This window comes from Equus asinus, chromosome 5 (assembly GCF_041296235.1).
Source record: "Equus asinus isolate D_3611 breed Donkey chromosome 5, EquAss-T2T_v2, whole genome shotgun sequence".
Taxonomy (NCBI): domain Eukaryota; kingdom Metazoa; phylum Chordata; class Mammalia; order Perissodactyla; family Equidae; genus Equus; species Equus asinus.
Genome location: NC_091794.1, coordinates 84,133,840 through 84,152,980, shown reverse-complemented (window position 1 = coordinate 84,152,980; position 19,141 = coordinate 84,133,840). Strand labels below are relative to the sequence as shown.

General features: G+C 41.9%; 1 protein-coding gene across 1 annotated transcript; it reads right to left on the bottom strand.

Annotated features, from left to right (window-relative positions):
- Window positions 1-752: 752 nt before the first annotated feature.
- RRAGC (Ras related GTP binding C) lies at window positions 753-18,253 on the bottom strand. Its single transcript, XM_014840176.3, has 7 exons — window positions 17,909-18,253; window positions 16,017-16,220; window positions 14,816-15,015; window positions 12,164-12,278; window positions 10,803-10,945; window positions 8,911-9,059; window positions 753-4,532 (listed from the first exon to the last, which is right to left on the bottom strand). Exons 1-7 carry the CDS (start codon window positions 18,143-18,145, stop codon window positions 4,381-4,383), a joined length of 1,200 nt encoding a protein of 399 aa, XP_014695662.2. The 5' UTR covers window positions 18,146-18,253; the 3' UTR covers window positions 753-4,380.
- Window positions 18,254-19,141: the final 888 nt, after the last annotated feature.

Here is a 19,141-nt window from a genome sequence, read left to right as displayed (position 1 = left end):
ATAAAATTTTGCCACTTGCAACAACGTGGATGAACCTTGAGGCTATTATGCTAAATGAAATAAGTTAGACACAGACAAACACCATATGATTTCACTCATATGTGGAAGATAAAACAACAAACACACACATCCATATTGAGACTAGATTGGTGGTTACCAGAGAGGAAGGGGAGTGGAGGGAGGGTGAAATGTGTAAAGGGGGGACATTTGTATGGTGACAGAAACTAAATTTTTGGTGGTGAACACGATGTAGCACATACAGAAGTTAAATTATAATGATGTACACCTGAAACCTATTTAATGTTATAAACCAATGTTACCTCAATCTTTTCAAAAAAGCCGCAATGAGATACGATTTAAATGAGCACGGGTTTCTCTCAACATATGAGATATTGAGGAAATCCTACAGAGTAGCAAAATACACTTCCCCCATCACTACCCACAAGGACAGGTGCTGAGCAAGTCACTAAGAAACAGGCAGACATCAGACCCACTAGGGCAGGTGCGGGAGAGAGAGGAACAGAGGCAGGAAAAGGGAGTGGTCACAGGGCTGTTGTGGAGGATCCGGCATTTAAGCTGAGCTCAGTCGGATGAATAGGATTTCTACAGGCCGAGGGAAGCAGGTTCCAGCTTGAAGGAACAGCATGAGCTACCCAGCTCAACTGTGAAAACGCACAAGCTTTACTCTATTTTAAAACCAGTTTGCTGAAGGTTGTATTAAGACACTGGAAAACAGAATAAAAATCATATTTCAATCCCACTGAAAACATTTCAGTAAATGTTCTTCAGTGTATTTATTAAATGCTGCTTGAACAGGCGTTTCTTAAAGGGTCAGATAAACTTAGGGACATGGGATAGAAACCAAGGTACACAGGCTTCTCGACTGCAGCCCTCCCAGAGCCTTTAATACGTGACAGTACACGGTAAATCTCCAAGAGTCCAGAATGCTGTTTCCAGAACTGAACTGAACACTTCCTTTTCTGCAAAACACCCCAAGAACAAACCCTCCCTTCCTACTAGGCAAGCAAGGTCTAGTGGTGGTTTAAGGGATGCAGGTTCTAGAATCAAACTGCACGGATTCCAATTCTAACTCCGCCACTCACAACTTAGTCTCTCTCTGCCTCAGTTTCCCCATCTTCAAATCCGGAATTCAGTACTTACCATAATCACAAGGTATTATGAAGACTGCATGAAGGAAGACATATAAACCACCTAAAACAATCGGCAGTGGTTGCTAGCCCTTCGTGTGACCCTCCTGAATGCTCTTTATGTCCAGTCTCCCAACTCGACAGGAGCAGCTCAGGGAAGACGCTGTTAAAAACACACTCCAGCTCTGCCCAACCACTGCCCACATTCCCTTTAGAGACCGTGCCTTTGGGGTCTCTGGGAGACTACAGGGGAGGGTTTAAAGTTACTTTACTAGCTTAGATGGAAAACAGTAATGATATTCACTAGTAATCTCTTTTGGATACAACTGGAAGAGCTTTCAGCATTTGCAAAACAAGACAGAGAACGTTAACAAAGTCCACGAATCACGTCCATTGCTTTCCCCGACTGCAAAGCTTGTAACTATCACAATTTTACCTTTAAAATCATTTGTTTCTCTGTATAAGCACAGAACTCAAAATGTAGGTCAATTAACACAACTCACAAATACCTTCAGCATTCTATATTGGGACATACTGTATAGAAACGTGTACATAGCTATGTTTGTATATAAGAAGCTGTCTAAGTGAACGGGAGAGAGTGTGGTATGTGAAACAGCTAAAGCACCTTGCTGCAAAAGATTTTAAAGGTTTTATTTAACCATCTGTCCCAGCTCTCTCTGAGGTAGCCTCGTACAGATAAACATCTATCCAGATGCAAAACATTTCAGGCAAACCCTTCTTAGTAGTTTTATGCTTCTTCCATTTCCTTTTTCCTGAGTTGTCTCCTTTCTTCATTCACTTTATTTCTATTTCACCATTTTTCTTCTTTTCTCCTTAATCACTCCCCAAACTTATAATTTTCCATAGCAGGAAAAACTAGTATTTCTTGGGCACCAAGTGCCAGGGTACACTCATCTTGAGGTGCTATCTCCATTTAACCAACAGGAGACTGAGGCTGGAGGTAAAGGAAAGCAGCACGGGGCTGCCAGACCTGGAACACAGATCCTATTTCGCCACTAACCAGATCTGTGACTTGGGTGGCCACCCTGGGTTTACCCAGGACAGTGCCCGTTTACACTGATTGCTTTGGCATAGTTATTAATGGCATCCCTTCCACTCTCAACAGTATCCTGATTTGGAGTTTAAGTTATACGGTCATCTCATCTCTCACTCTAGATAAGGCTTTTTACTCCTCTGGACTTCAGTTTCCATAATTCAAAAAAGGATACAGCATTAGATAGTATTTTAAGGGTATTTTTTTTAAATGTTTCTGTGATTTCCATTTCAGTTTTTTAAAATTGAACTTCTAAAGTAGTCCAATCATGAAATTACAGATCTTTCAACCTCTTCCTGCCTCCATCCCTTTCATAAACTGATGTATACTTAAATCAGTTCAGACCCAACCTAACTATATAAGCATAACTGACATTTAAGAGTCAACAATGAGTATCTCAGGAACTGGAAGAAATAGACAACAAGCTGGAACCAACACAAATTTTTTATATGGTGTTCTCCTTAACTCATCTCCTTACCCCTTCCTAGCTTGGATATAACACATCCAGGAACACCTGGAGATTCCCCACCATGAGTGAGATTCGTTAGTAAACACTACAAAGAACCATTTTCGCCTAAGCCTACATCCCCTACCCTAAGCAGAAACGGGCCAGGAAAGACGTCCAGACACAGGCATGAAATCCCTGCATGAGGACAGAACATGAAGTCCTGAAACAAGGCACGTTAACCATATGAGGCAGCATAAGAAAAGGAAATGGCTGATAAAATGATAGAGGGGGACAACTCAACGTTCCATCACCCCACCCTCTCACATCTTAGGCAAATAAAAAACTGATTTTGGAGTAAATACATTTATTGATACCCATTTTATATAGTTCAATGAAATAATCTATAAATATAAAAGCATTTTTCTTTTGGATATCACATGGTCCATGTAAATACTCAACAGTCAGAATCACCTGCAGGAAGCACTCCAAGTCACACTGTTAGGTTCACAGACCTGAATATACACATTTCATTAAACAGTGGCACTTATGTACTCAAGTGGTCCAGTGGCTTTGGAATATACGACTACTGGGCATGTGAAATAAAAATGACGTGTAAGTTTAAATCAATGGAAAGGGTATCAACCATGAACAAAAAGAAACAATCATGAATTAATATCCTAGGCGAAGAAAGTACCACAGTTGACACTTGGTGTCAGACTACTGGAGACCAAGTATGTTTAACAACAAATGTTGTGGCACCACGTGCTCTCTCCCACTCCCAGTGGACAGTCCACCAGTGCCTTCGGGTCACTCATGGTCAACAAAACCGCAATTCTTAAAGAATCTAGAGCTTAGAATAAAAGGTAGGTAGCAGCTGGCATCAAGTTTAAAGAAAAGGGAGCTAAATATTTCAATGACATAATGAGTTTCTCCCCTAGAAGGAGGAGCTTGTGGGGCAAAGAATTTTTTTTAATTCCCTTTGTTACATTGATCATGATCATTTATCTAATGTAGGAGAAAGAACCCAGATATCTGGTACCCAAAACATAGATGCAAAAATTTTCTTCTGTTTTCAAGTTTTTCCCTCAACACTTGCAAGGGAACTGATGCAGCAGCCACTGCTGAGCCTTGCTCTCGACCTGACGTGGCGTAAAATTTTCTCATTTCTTCAGTAACAAATGCAGGAATGTCCTTTGCTGCAGTCAGACCACACGTCTTCTGAGTTAGCAAGCAAATGCATTTAAAAGGTCTTAGGTGTGCAACGTCCAAAATTGAAATCTGAGAGGCAGTGTTAGAACATAAGCAAGGCAGGAGTTTTAGAGACTACCCAACTGAAAACCTAAGTGAAGCATATAAAAATTCAGTTCTTTCTATTATTTTCAACTGGTAAGTGACGGCGACATTCTCTGGTAAGGATGGGTAAGTGATGTTATCTCCAGGTCCAAAACATCCCAACGACTTAAAGTAGGACCCCAAGAGGAGAAAGACACACTTGAATTCTGTGGTCTCTAGAATTCTTTTTTGCCATTTTTTAAAAAAAGAAATAGTAGCTTCAGTTGCACACCACTGATTGAAGGGGTTTCCATCCAAATGAGAAACTCTACCCCTTGTCTCTAGTGGGACAGGCACCAGATTCCCACAAGCGGCAACTCCCATGTCCTGTAGCACGTGGCATCTGACCCTGGAGTGAAGAGTAAGCTGGCACAGAGCCCCGACCGCTGGAATTCAGGCTAGATGGCATTTCGCGGCGTGCCATTGTGTGTCAACGCCTTCAGGCTGGGGGCACTGCTCTGATGACCACAGCTCCTGTGAGAAGTCACACCCACCTCAAAAACCTCATGAATAGCTTTTCGAAAACAGTGGAAGTTGTAGTCTATTAAACCTGAAACAGAGAAAAAGATCAGGCCTCCTGAATGTCAGTGGTGAAATTATCTGCTGGAAAACATTCAGCAACAGAAAAAAATAATTGATGTGTGTTTAAAAAATATACACCCAATTGAGGAATTCTCTAGGCTGGAAACATGATAAAACACATGCCCAAACTGTTAACACTGGTTACCTCTGGGGCCGGGGAGCAAGCAGAGTAAAAAAAGCAATGAGGAAGGCAAACTTGCTAAGAAAATTTACAACGAAATCTAAAGCAAAAGCAAGCTCCTTTTTGAATTATCAAGCTTGTCCTTCTACAAGTCTTCGGGGCAGCCGAGGAGCTGAAGGAAACAGCTAGAGCGACAGTTCAGCAAACTGTTCAGCAGAGCCCTGGGTTTGCGAGGTGCCGCGAGGCCCATGAGGCAGAGCCCCAGGCAGCCTCCACCCCTCCTCAGGCAGGGCAGCTCCTCCTCCACCTGTTTCATGAACTGCATCCAAATAAGACTTTGGTCAAACAAAGGGTTCTCTTTTGGTAGGCTAGTTGCCTACCAAATATCCATTTCTTCCCCTTTTTCTTCAGAAACAGAACCCCAATTTTGGACAAGCACACTGGTGCTCAGCTAAAACATTATACTTCCCAGGCTTCCTTGCAGCTATCTACGGTCATGTGATCAATGCTGACCACTGAGTTAAGTGGCAGTGTGTGGGACTTCCGTGAAGGCTCCTTAAAAGGAAGAGGATATATTCTTTCCTCATCACTGTTCCTCCTTAATGTCTGGAATATGGATAAAATGGCTGGAGCTCCAAGAGCTATTCTGGACCATGAGGTGACCTTGAGAAAAGAAGCTGGTGCTAAGAACAGCAGAGCAGAGAAAGAAGCATGTGTGCCCACGAGGATACTGTAACATAAAGAAAACACACAAGAAACAAATCAAAACAATCTGGTGTCAAATTGACTACAAATGTGAAAGAAGTCCAAAGGAGAGAGCCGAGTGCAGGACAAAAGCAGCCAACGAAAGCTTCAGGGATGAGGCAGGACTGTGGGGATATGGAAAAGATTTAATGAGGCAAGAAAAAGGAGCAAAATTACAAGAAAAGAGCATAGGGCTGGCAATGAGAACACAGCACAGGTGCAAGACAGGGAAGAAAGGTCTGACTAGAGACAGGGGCAGAGAAATCCTGGTAGGAAGTACTGGGAATCAAGTCTGAATAAGTAGCTTACAGCCAAATTAAGGAAGTCCTTCAGACTCAGGAAAAAAAAAAAGCTATAAAAGTTTTGGTAAGTTTGACCACATTAAAATCAACTTCTTTGCAAATGGTAAAATAAAACTGACAATAAGGGAAACAAACACTGGCCAGATATTTCATATTATAACGCCATTGTTAATTTTTAAACTTTTATTAATGGTACTACTGTTATGTTTTAAAAACATAACATTACCTCTTAGAAATATCTGCTAACACCTGTATAGACAAAATGATTTGATATCAGGGATCCACTTCAAAATAATCCAGTAGGAAAAGCAGCACAGAAATGAGATAAGATCAGCTATGATTCCAATAATTGTTGAATATGGGGGATAGACAAAAAGGGGTTCATTATACTATTTTCTCTACCTTTTTATATTTGAAAGTTTCCTCAACAAAAGAGTCAAAAGTAAATACTTTAGGGGCCAGCTCTGTGGCCGAGTGGTTAGGTTCACGCACTCCGCTGCGGCGGCCCAGGGTTTGGATCCTGGGAGTGGACATGGCACCGCTCGTCAGGCCACAGTGAGGCGGCGTCCCACATCCCACAACTAGAAGGACCTGCAACTAAGATATACAACTATGTACAGGGGGGTTTGGGGAGAGAAAGCAGAAAAAAAAAAAAGATTGGCAATGGTTGTTAGCTCAGGTGCCAATCTTTAAAAGAAAAAAAAAAAAAGTAAATAGTTTAGTTGCGCGAGGATATATAGGAAACAAGATTGACCATACGTTGATGACTGTTGAAGCAGAGAGATGAACAAAGACAATCACTGTGATGGTCTACTTCTGCGTATATTTGAAAATTTCCATAACCAATTTTTTTTTAATTTTAAAGATTAGAATGGAGAAGAGCCAGCCCCGATGGTGCAGCGGTTAAGTTCACACGTTCTGCTTTGGCAGCCCGGGGTTCACCAGTTCAGATTCCGGGTGTGGACCTACACACTGCTTGGCAAGCCATGCTGTGGCAGGTGTCCCACATATGAAATAGAGGAAGATGGGCATGAATATTAGTTCAGGGCCATTCCTCCTCAGCAAAAAGAGGAGGATTGGCGGCAGATGTTAGCTCAGGGCTAATCTTCCTCAAAAAACAAAGATTAGAATGGAGAAACATAAAGAACTCCTAAAAAGTACAAAAAAGACACAGTACAAAAAAGACACAGTACAAAAAAGATAAAGGTATATGAAAAAGTAAATTACCAAAGAAGAAACCTGAGCCGGCATAAAAAGGTACTTATGGAAGTAAATAAAAACTAGAACCAAATGAGATACCATTTCACACCTACCAGATTGACAATAATGAAACAGTCTAACGATATCAAGGACATGAAGTGACAAGAACTCGCACACAGGACTGCCATGGGGAAGACGGTAAAGCCACTTCGGAGAGCAATTTGGTAATGTCTAATAAAGTTAAGATGTATGTCTTCTATAAATTCCACTTCTAAATACATACTCCAGAGAAATTCTCCATTATGCGCAAAGACAAACTTATTCATGAGCATTTGTTGTAAAACCATTTATAATTTTAAAAATAATCTAAATGTCCAGCAACAAGAAAATAAATTGTGGAAAATGAATGAACTACAGCTACATGTTATCAATATAGATAAATCTCAAAAACAATCTTGAATGAAGAGAAAGAAGCAAGTTGCAGAAGACTATACACATTTTGATGTCATTTACACAAAGATATACAATACTCTATATTGTTTAAGGATAGATATGAAGTAAAAGAATAAATCATGCATGGGAAAAATAAAACTATATACATTCCACATAGTGCAAAAAAGAGGGTTTCAACTGAGAAACACACAAAAGACACATAAGACAAATACATATTTGCCACATTTCAGTTCTTAAGCTCAAAGGTGAATACACACATTTTTGTTTTACCCAAAAAATCTGTACATCTGAAATATTTCATTAACATTAATTAAACAATATTAATGCATTCAATATCAATATTAATAACTCAGGCAGAAGAGCGGGGACTTGTTGCAGTGAATAACAGAGAGCTATTACAGATCCTTGAGCAGTGAAATAACATGATAAAACTCATTTTCTGAAAACTAGTCTGCTTCGGGATAAAAAATGATACATATTAAGTCCTCAATATATACGTTGAATACACAACCTCACGTAGGAGGCTACTGCAGCACCACAGGCCTGGCAGGATGGGGACCTGGACAGGAGTCACTGACAGTGGAAACAGAAAGGAAATCCAAGAACTAGTTCAAAGAAACAAATAAGGTTTGGTGAAAATTCAAGGTAAACACCTCAGGAAAAGAATGGCAAAAGGAGAACATAGAACTGTGAAATGATCTGCAAGGGCCCTTTCAGTAACACCACCACACAATTACCTGAGGACAGGATATTCAAGCTTTGACACCAGAAAAATGGCATAACTAGAAACAGGGAGGGTAGCAGGAGGGTCACGAAACAAAGGGGAAAATATTCACTGGTTTTAGACACCACGGACAAGACAACAATCAAAAATTTAAGTGAAGGTGTCTTACTAATAGCTCCAAACATAGGACTGAAACACAACCCAAGTCAGAGCTGGAGATGTGAATTTTTCAATCGACCACATAGAAAAGACTAACTGAAGCCATGGACTGGATGTGCTGACCAGAATAAGCAAGCAGAAAGGCTTGGCCTGGAAGAACACTCAGAACTGAGAAAAGGAAAAAGAGAAGAAACAAGAGAGGAGGTCAGAGAAACAGATACACAAAATAGCCTAGAGGGAAGAAGAGAAGAAAGGTTCGAGAAAAGGAGGGTCTGACAGGGTCACATGCTTCAGAAGGCTGAAGAGGTTACAGAATGAGAAAAGGCCACTGAAGCGCGAGAATGCAGCGTGGTAACTCTCAAAGAATCATCTCAGTAGACTGACTCAGGTGGAAGGCAATGTGCAGGTAGCTGAGAGGTAATGAAAGGATCCGAAATCCGCGAGACAGGAATGAAAAATGATTTAAAATAAAAGATCAAAAGAAGGAAGAATAAAGTCTCGACTACGTATGGAAGGGAAGGGACAAAAGTAGTTTGAACTGATAACATCTAACACTGCAATATCATTTTCTCTTGTTTTCAAGAATGTACAAAATTATCACAGAGAATTTAACGCAAAAAACAGCTTTTTAAAATGCCATTACCTTTTCGTTCAAAACTTTCTTCCCTAAGAATGCACACCAGTGCCAAAAATTTAGTCACCTCCTTTAAATAGAGGACAGTTGTATTATTCAGCTTGATAATTGCCATAGATTCTTTGTCATAGGCACTTCCACTTCCATCTTCCTTTAACCTGTTTTAAAAGAAAGTACTGTTCATTATAGGTTTCCCAACTAGGTATTTTGTCACATCTAATTTGCACAATGACAAGTCTTTCCACCCAGTTTTCCAAACGTCTCTTGAGAAAGAATACTGGCTTAAATATACTGGAACAGAAATTGTCATTTAGGTCCAGGGTTCCCAGACTTTGATGCAGTATTCCATACATTCACGAACCTCCATCTTGTTACCTAAGATGCACAAAATACAGCAGGCTTCAAATAATCCATCATACTAAACTGTACTGACACAGCCTGCAAATAAAGAACCACCTAAAACTTGCCATTCGTGAAAAAGGGGTAAGAATAAAAACTAAAATAAATATAGCCCATCAAAGATACCCTGGAATCCTGATGCTTGCAAAGCAAGCCTTCCAGGGTCTGAAAGCTATTTCATTTATTAAACTAGATTGTCAGAATTATATGTAATCCTTCTTCAAAAAATGTAAATCAAGAGGCAAGGAAGAAGCAAATTAAACTATAATAAAGCACACTAAATTATACACATAGATTGTGTTAAGAATAATGAATGATAGCTGTTTTTTCTTCTTTCTTAGAATGTGCTTTATAATGTATTTTACCATGTACCTTATACTGAAAATCAACTTTACCACTAAATTTGATTTTTTTAATTATAAAAAAATTGGTTTATAAAATTTTGAGGTTTGAAAGTAAAAGCAAATGTTTTACTCATCCATTTTTAAAATTAAGAATGGGAACATGAAACTTCACTCAATAATACAATAGACAACATCTCATTTCATTATGGAAAGAATTAAAACAAAGGAAAGCACATAATCACAAAAGTGAAAAACAGAAATGGAAGACAAGTAAAGAACAAGTGAGACAAAAGCATTCTCCTACTCAGAGGCAGCTGGAGAGAGCAAGGCGAAGGGCAGGGAGAGAGAGATGAAAGAAAGTTTGGACGAGGTGGAGCCTAGAGGAACAACAGATAAAGGGGACAGGTGTCAGGGAGCAAAGGCAGCACAGAGCATCACAAAGCGCCCTGGGAGTGCTGCTGTTAATATACGAGGGGCACCACGGCTACTAGACGCTTCTGAAATACCAGCAATTTTCCGAAGTCTTCACTCGTCCTCTGGACCACTCTACAAAATCACTTCTCTGCTGGCTTTTATAAATTTCCACATAGAATTTGGCGAATTTACGTAACGGAAGAGTTTACATTTTAGAGATTTATTTTGGAAACTCAGATGTATGGGTCAAATTTTTGTACATATAAATCCTTCTGACATCCAAAATTCTGATTTCCTTTTTTCTTAGCTCCCTGAAAGGTTAAGGATCCCTCGTTCCACAAAGCTTGAAGTTAAATTAGGGACCAGTGCTTACTTTGTTGGATTCAGAATGTTTGAAGTAAATTAATCTAATATTTTGCTCTAGCTAAGTCCCAGGAGTGAGAAGACACAGTGCAACTCCTCCCCGACCCCCCCCAAATAATGGCAGGAGAAACTTTCAGTGATAAATAAGCCTGGCATTAGTCATGTTTTTTTCAACTGCTCTTATCCATCCTCTCTGAAGGAGTAAGACTCAGCAGCCCCCTACCGAGGAAATCATGCTCCAAGTTGAAGTACCGTGGTCAGTCCGAACAATTCCACTTCATACAGTACTTGCCAGAGGTCTCAGGAATTAACCCCCCCGATAAATCAAACTGGTACTTTTCCACTTGTCTGAGATCTTGCAGAAATATGTATACAACTTACCCATATATACAAGACACATCAATTACAACATCAATCATGTCACAGCAAAGTTCATAAGATTGCATATCCACAGGAGAACTGTCTGTTGCAATGTAGATTTTGCTGACAACATCGAAGAGAAAAGCTTTTTCAATACCTGAATTCTTGGGAAAACAAAATGGGGGAAGTGTTTGGTATTTTAAGAATCACAATTTGTAGGTTATCAAAGATCTTGAATTACTGATTAACACCAAAGGACATTTTTAATTACACAACCCAACAGCAAAAAAGAAAACAGTACTTGGCTGAAGATACTCCTAGTATCCAAAGAATAAAAGTAGAATAATTTCTCTGCTCTGATTTACTGACATAATTACACCAAATTTTCTTCCTTCCTCCTCTTAAGTAAATTATTTTCTCAGAGACCACCAAGAAAAGCAACAAAAACATCCTCCAAAAATCAAGCCATGCTGGGGCTGGCCCCGTGGCCGAGTGGTTAAGTTCGCGCGCTCTGCTGCAGGCGGCCCAGTGTTTCGTCGGTTCGAATCCTGGGCGCAGACATGGCACTGCTCGTCAGACCACGCTGAGGCAGCGTCCCACATGCCACAACTAGAGGAACCCACAACGAAGAATACACAACTATGTACCGGGGGGCTTTGGGGAGAAAAAGGAAAAAATAAAATCTTTAAAAAAAAAAAAAAAAAAAATCAAGCCATGCTACATTTCCAATAATCCTGTCTTGTTAAAAAAAAATCAATCTCTCATTTAAATGACCTTGCTACCAGAAAGGCTTTACGTGGCAATTAGCAAAACATGAAAGAATTCATTTGACGTCAACATCTAGCATAACTCAAAAGAACTGGGGATCACTACACATCGAGTCCTTCAAAATAATGTTTGGAAAATATAATGGCCGAATGCTAAATTTACTGGAGAGATAGCCTTTTTTATTAAGTTGAATTCTCAAAATGAGAATTGGAAATATAATACTGAGATTCAAGTTAGCAAGGAAACGAAAAGATCAATTCTTCGATGTGACCTCCAAGAAAGCAGACATTAAACTGAGACAAATTCCCCAAACCCAGTCTTTTCCGGTTACTAATCTTCCTTCAGAACCAGACATCATGAAGATATTTTTAATTAAAAAAGCAAGAGGAAATTTTTTATCAGTTCATTTTAAGACAAAAAGGGTGAGTACTAAGGAAAGAATTCAGAAAATAACTCAAGCCATTTTTTATTGTTCTTATTTACATGTTATGTATGTCATTAGACTTTAAGCTTGATTCAGACTAATTCAAGTCATTTTTTGGAGAATTTGGTAACACAAATACATTCAACAGAAATAGAACCAGAAACTATAGTGAATTAACTAGCTCACTTACTGATATAAAGATATTTAATAGGTTTTCCAAGGTCGGCAGTTGTGGAATGAGTTTCTGCACCACCTTACTAAAGGCTTCAAATATTGAATGGTCGTAGATACTAGTCAAATAAAAGCTGAAAAACACAACAGGTTTGATTAATTTGAAAAATATCAAGTTCAACAATTATCATACTACATAAAATTTTAAATTTCTTAACATTTGATTTCAGTAAGTTCAAATAAAGCCTCTTAATCTTGTCCACCATCCCCATCATTCAAGATGACAAGCTCAGTTTCCCCACCTGGCTTATAGCCATCCAACCCTTTACTGCATTCACATGGCGGGCGATTGAAGTGGTACCCAAGACAACATTTTCAGATGCAGAAACTTGAATATTCACCTAAGTCTTTGTAATCTGATCTAAAAAGCTTAGTTCCTTAAGCCCATAGCTAACAAAAACCAAGAGAAAGCTCAAAGGAGATAGGTGACATTTATTAAATAAGCACATAATTCAGGTCTCTAGTAAAATGTCACCTCCTTTCCTGAACCTCCTACCTAAAATAACACTCCTGTACCCAGCGCTTTCTATCCCTTTCTTCTAATTTTTCTTTTTCACAGCACTGATAAGTACTTAAAATTACATCATACATTTATTTATAAGTGCCCTTGAGGTGTCTCAGTCATGAGAATGTAAGCTCCATGAGGACAGAGACTTTGTCATTCTCGCTTGTAGCTGCAATCCCACCGCCCCAAACAGTGCTCACAAGTATTTGTTGAACAAACAAATCAATAAAAGTGGTGCTTAGAATTTACGTAAATAACATATTAAGGAGGATGGGAGCTGGGGCCTTATAGAGAATGAAACAGGAATCTGGAGGCCCAAAAGGATGTACAGTGGAGAAGCAAAATATGTAGATTTAACAAAGCACACATTTGAGAGAGAAAGGCCTTTAACTATTTAAACAGTGTGGACAATTCTACCTACTTGTTCCTCAAGAAGTATACTCTTCGTTATATAGTTGTATCCATGATACACTTATAAGTACCATTACAAAGTCAGAGAGACAGAACTGTGTATATCACACTTTAGATGCAATTTAAAGATACCTTCAAAGAGCTGACCTGAGAACCCAACCCTATGCGAGACGGGGCTCTAATCTAGATGTCAGGGCAACTGGAACAGGTGAGGCCAGGATGACTCCCCCACAGGCACTAGGGGCAAAGGGTTATTTTCATATTTCCCTTAAAAGGCAAAAGGTTAGCAATGTGAGACGGTCCTGCAGGGACTGAGAGACTTGGAGGTGGACGGGGACAGGGACAACCTCCAAGGCACAGGGCACTTTAGTAAGCTAAGTTTCTGGAAACTGGAAATCAAATAGAGCCTCATCCATAGGCCTCCTAGTAATTAACAAAAGCTTTGATGCAAAATCCTACAGGTTAACAAGGCCTAGGGCCCTTCAGAGAACTGGGGAAAGGGACGGTGTGCACCGCAGGGGTGAGATGCCCTTAAAAGGGACACAGACACGGTGTAAAGAGGATCAGCAGGATTCCCATGGGCACTGGGAAACACAAGACAATCATGGCTTAAAATCCATTGTTCGTAGTGGATGCCAAAAAATAAGACTGAGGAATTTTATGGGGAAGCACTTTCACTTTCCCTTACAAATACTGTTGAAATGTTTTAAGCATAAATTACTTATAAATACTTAAAATTTTTAATCCAGGCAAACCAGAGGTCAATGAAACTTTTCTACATGGTTTCCTAGGAGAGTAACTGAGAAATCTCAAAGCCTGAGGCCCTAGGACCTAATAGGGGTAGGGACAGGGGGTGGCCTGAGCCTATAGGGAAGTCACCATAACAGACTAGGGATAAGGAAATAGCTACTCTCCCCTGCTTCCCCTTTAAACTGTTTATATCATCAAGAGGACATCTTCTTGGGTACTTTTTATTACTCACTTCTACCTATACCACCAAAAAAAAAATAAGATGTAGGAAATACTCCTCATACACTTTTAGAACGCAAGTACACAAATCATCAATCCTATCCAGTAGGTGTTTTTTAATAATAATTTCTTAATGATATTTAATTATGAATCAGCAATCCTTTAAACTCAATAGCAGCCCTAAGCAGATCTATAGGATAAACTCACCTAACTCAAACTTGAGATTCATAAAAGCATGAAGTGTTTTAAAAAACATAAACAAGATTAAAGTCCACACTTCAAAGTGTATCTTCTTTAAATGGCTCTTCCTACTGAGAGAGATACCTTGAAGACTCAAGCTACAGAATTCTACAACAAAGGTGACACAGATTCCTTGAACCGAGGCAAGAAGGAGGGGGAAAAAAAGTGATGAAACCAAGAGAGGGGAGTCCCAAAGCAGATTCCCGCCATGAGGAAACAGCCTGACTCCAGTCTCGCGAGATGAGTTTATAAACACACCAATGGAAACACTTCACATGACTTCAACCTCCAAGAAAATACAAAAAAAGGAGAAAGTAACTTCTCCATGACATCAGGCTCCCAAAACTGCTTGAATTCAACAAAGAAGAGATCAAAAACATTATAGATTTGGGAAGGGGAACAGAAAGCTACGTGTTTGTAATGACAGAGATGGGAATACATTTACACATTTTTCAGGGCTCTCATATCAAACACACATGTTGTTACCTAAGGTGGAGTTTTTCTAGCCCAGCATCTGCAAGGTCATCATTGGCCCTTTGATGAATGTCCCTCTGTGTTTCTATTTTGTGATCATCAGACAGACCATCAACCTTGTGAATAAAAACCTCAAAATTCATGTCTGGGTTAACTTTGTAGGCTTTAGAAACAGTAATGTGAAGTCTTGTTAAAGCCTCCATGTAGTCATCCTGTAAGTCAGAACAAAATATTTTTTAAAAAAGAAATCTTACAAAAGTCAAGTAATGAGTTAAGAAAGCCTCAAACCACCTCTTTCCCCAACCACAGAAAATCTATCATCCTAATTATTCATAAATATTCAAACATTCAAATACATCAATTTATACCACTAAATAGATCTTCAATCTCTCAAGATAAAAATTCAATTACCAAGTTAATGCTTATAATTTTTAATACTGATAATATAAGGAAAGGAAAAATGAAATGGACATTTCTTCCCAACAGAATTTTTTTAAAGTAATCCCAGCTCTGCCATTTATTAGATGTGTGACTTTAAACAGGTTGCTTAAACTCTGAGATCTCAACCTACTCATCTAAAAAATTGGAATACAGTACCCTCACAGTATTGTGAAGAATAAATTAAATTAGATCATGTATATGAAAGCATCCATTACAGAGCCTGTCACTCAGAAAGCATTCCTAACTAATATTTAAGCTTAGAAAAAGTAAGCTGCTTAAGGATAGGAACATGCCCCACTCATCTGAGCGCCTGCCACAGGCTAGGCCCTCAACAAACGCTTGTTGGACTGAACTCAATTTGGACAACTAAGGAAACTATGCACTTTAATATCTATTGACTCAATTCTCATATTTCTCCTTATATTATGGGCACTGAAGAGATCTTTTCAGTGAGTGACATCACTATTGTAATAGTTATTAAAGTACAGCGATATCTACGATTTGATTTAAGCAAATAAAAATGGAAAGTTGCTCATTAACTTGAACTCAAGGATACAAACCCTACCTTCTAACCATCTGATGTTCTATACTTGCCCAACGGCATGCCTGCTCGCAAAGCACCTTTGCAGTCGCATCTCTTACACTGGTAGAGAATCTACTAGCAAAGAAACGAGCTGCAAGAAGCACGTGACAAAGAAGATTAACGACTCTCCTTTGTTTCTACATCTTTTGCCGCCAGAGAAGAGAAGGAAACATCATTATTCCTAACTACCTGTGCATCAATGACATATATCAACGCTCCTGTTCCCCTGAAGATCATCTCGTAGTCAAAAGTTGGGTCAAAAAAGTCCATTTGTCCAGGAAAATCCCAAATCTGGAAATTCACAAAGGAGCTATTGGAAATGTCATCTTTATAAATCTTGTTGGTACTTTCCAAAAAGAGGGTCTCGTTGGGTGACATTTTATGAAACACCACCTGTGAAAAGAAAGACGACAATATTATGACTATTAACTTTGTATTTCAAGTTCAGAATTCCACCCTGAATTAACATAATTTAAAGAAGTTGATCCTACAGCAAAAATCTTTAAAGAGGCAAAAGTGAATGGTGTAGCCATTGGTACCGACTATCCTTTTACTTCTGACAGAACAGAAGACACGAAATTACTTTCCATCAAACCTGTTCTGGAACTGAAACTTTTCTGCTATTTTCTCCGCACCACCTTCAATACTAGTAGGAGCACACTCTCTCAGCTCGACTTTTTTCCTGTTAAATTGTATTAATTCTGCAAAACTCTGCTTTAAGATCATGAGAGCTAGAAGCTAAAGTTTAAGAAGTTTTATTCATTGAAAACTTATTGGAATGCCTCCACCAGGTTCTGAGGAATAATTAGAAATGAAACTGACCAGACTCTGATCTGAGTTTGCCTGTCTTGTGGAGGAAATAAAAGGAAGATAGAATTCTGTGTACCAGGTAGATAAAAGTATACAGGGATGGAGGGAGAAATGGGGGTTCACAGGGAAAAGACAATTCCCACGCAAAAGAAATGGGAAAGGCAATTGTTAAAAATCACAGTCCACACAATTGTAAGATAAAACTAATTTGCCTCTCACTGCTACTTTCTAGAAGAGAAAAATGGACAGTTACTCCCAAGGTTTAGTCAGTGAGTAACAAGTAAGAAGAATTTAGATCAGCTTGCTAAAAACCTACCATAAATGTACTCCAATTTTGCTGTACAAGTGAAAAGTAAGATAAACAAAACACAGTAACCCTGTAACTTCGGAAGAACGCTGCTTTTCAAAATATGTCTACAGAATATCACACAGAGATTTATTTTGGATAGACCTCTGCAACAGAGTGGAAAGGGCAAAAGAGCAGGCATCTGGCGTTTTACGACCAGCGCACTGTGTGTAAGGGGGTGGCTGATGGAGGGGGTCCACCTTGCCTCCACCGCCCCCTTACTAAAGAGTGCACAGCCCTCCTCCACTCGTTCCTCGCAGACCTCAAGTGGAAACAACTGGACCGACGGCGGTCTGCAAATATTCTCCAGGCCTCAGAAGATTTTGTAACCACACACGTACAGGAGGCATATCCCCAGCAAGTATACTCACCAGGCCCCGAGTACTAAAATAGGTGGACTAACAGCCCCCGATTCCCAACAGTGGTAAAGGCTCCTCCGTCCTAGTAAGGAGAGCGAGCAGTAACGTGGTCAGTGACTTAGGACAGCCCTTCCTGACGCTGCTCCTGGGGCTCACCTGGGAAGCCCTGCACACTCGGGGCACCTGAAGGGAGAGAACACTCAAGAACCGGGCAGCAGGACAGGGAGCCCGCGAAGTTCTCCGAGTGAGAAGTGGTGAGAACCTCTCAGTTTCGCCAATGGCAAGGGGCTGGGTCCCGCAGGCGGAGGTCCCGGGCGGCGCCACAGGCACCTGCCTCCCCGCAGCCAGTTTCGGCCCCGGCGGGCTGGGGCGTGGGCTCGCGGTCGGGGTCCCGGCGCGGCCGCGCCCCGGGCTCCGCGCCCCAGCGCAGAAGAGAAGGCGCGGGGGCCCAGTCCTGCCGACCAGCCCCGGCCGCCGCCCTCCTCGGGGCCTCCCCCGCCCGGCGGCCACCCGAGCCCCGGGGAGCGCGGGGGAGGGGCGGAGGGACCCGGCGCGGCCCCACTCACCTTCTGGATGGAGGACTTGCCGCTGCGCCGGAGCCCCATGAGCAGGATCCTGGGCTTGGAGCTGTCAGCGCCCCCCGGGCCACAGCCTCCGCCGGCCCCCGCCCCAACCCCGCCGCCCGCCGCTGCCGCCTCCTCTTCCTCCTCCTCCACGCCGTAACCGAAGTCCTTGGGGAACGAGTCCGCCGCACCGTAACTGCCGGCGAGGGGCGTCTCCTCCGCCCCGTACTGCAGGGACATGGTGCTGGAGCCGCCGCCGCCCGCGCCCTGACAGGCCAGGCCAGGCCGAGCCAGGCCGCCGCCTCCCCAGTCCGCCGCCGCCGCCGCCGCCCCCGGCAGCCGCCGCCGCCGTGCGGCCCGCCCCCCGGAGCCCGGCTCTCATAGGCTCCGCGCCGAGGCCCGGCCGCTCATTGGCCGCCCGAGCTGCCACTCGGGAGCAGCAGGGTAGGTGGTGCCTGTCACGTGCCCAGAATCACCTGACTCGGAGCGGTGGAGGGGGGAGGAGGAGTCACGAGGAGGGTGGCCCGGCCCGGCCGAGCCCTCTGCCCTCCGCCTCAGCCCGCACCTCGGTCCTACCCAGCCACGCGCCTTGCTCCTCACCGCTCCCCTGCCTTCTTCGGACCGCCGGAGGCCATAGCAATGGGAGATGCACTCCGGACATGTGGGAGAATTGTTCTCCTACTCCAGTTGTCGTCGCCCAACCAATATTTACTGATGCCCGCGACGTCCTGGGGCACAAGGGGGACAAAACTGGAACCAACTCGGACCCTGCCTGCCCTCAAGTTGCTCGAAGATTAATAAAGATCGGACCTCTGCGTAAGTAGCTTCGGTATAAGATACGAAGCGGGAAGGTCAAGGGTACAGATAAAAATGCTCGGGAGTTGGGAGGATGAGAAAGTCTGTTAGGAGCTGGCGTCTGAGCAGGTTTAGACGGATGGATATGGTAGGGCTGTGCCAAGGTGTGGTGGAGGAGGAGCCTGCTAGAGTGAGAGCAAAGCCTCAACCAACGCAGTCATGGGTGTGAGTGAGACAGTTCGTTCTAGCAGGTAGTTCGGCCCTGATAGGAAAGCAAATGAAACCAAGCCAGAACATCTTAGCCTCTTCCTTCAGATCACTGGCTACTGCTGCCACTTCAAACTCGACAGGACTCAATTTCCCCTCCCTCCCACCTAGCAAAAGTCTACTCCAGTAATTCCATCCACGCCCCCCTCCCTTACAGAACATTACATTTTCTCT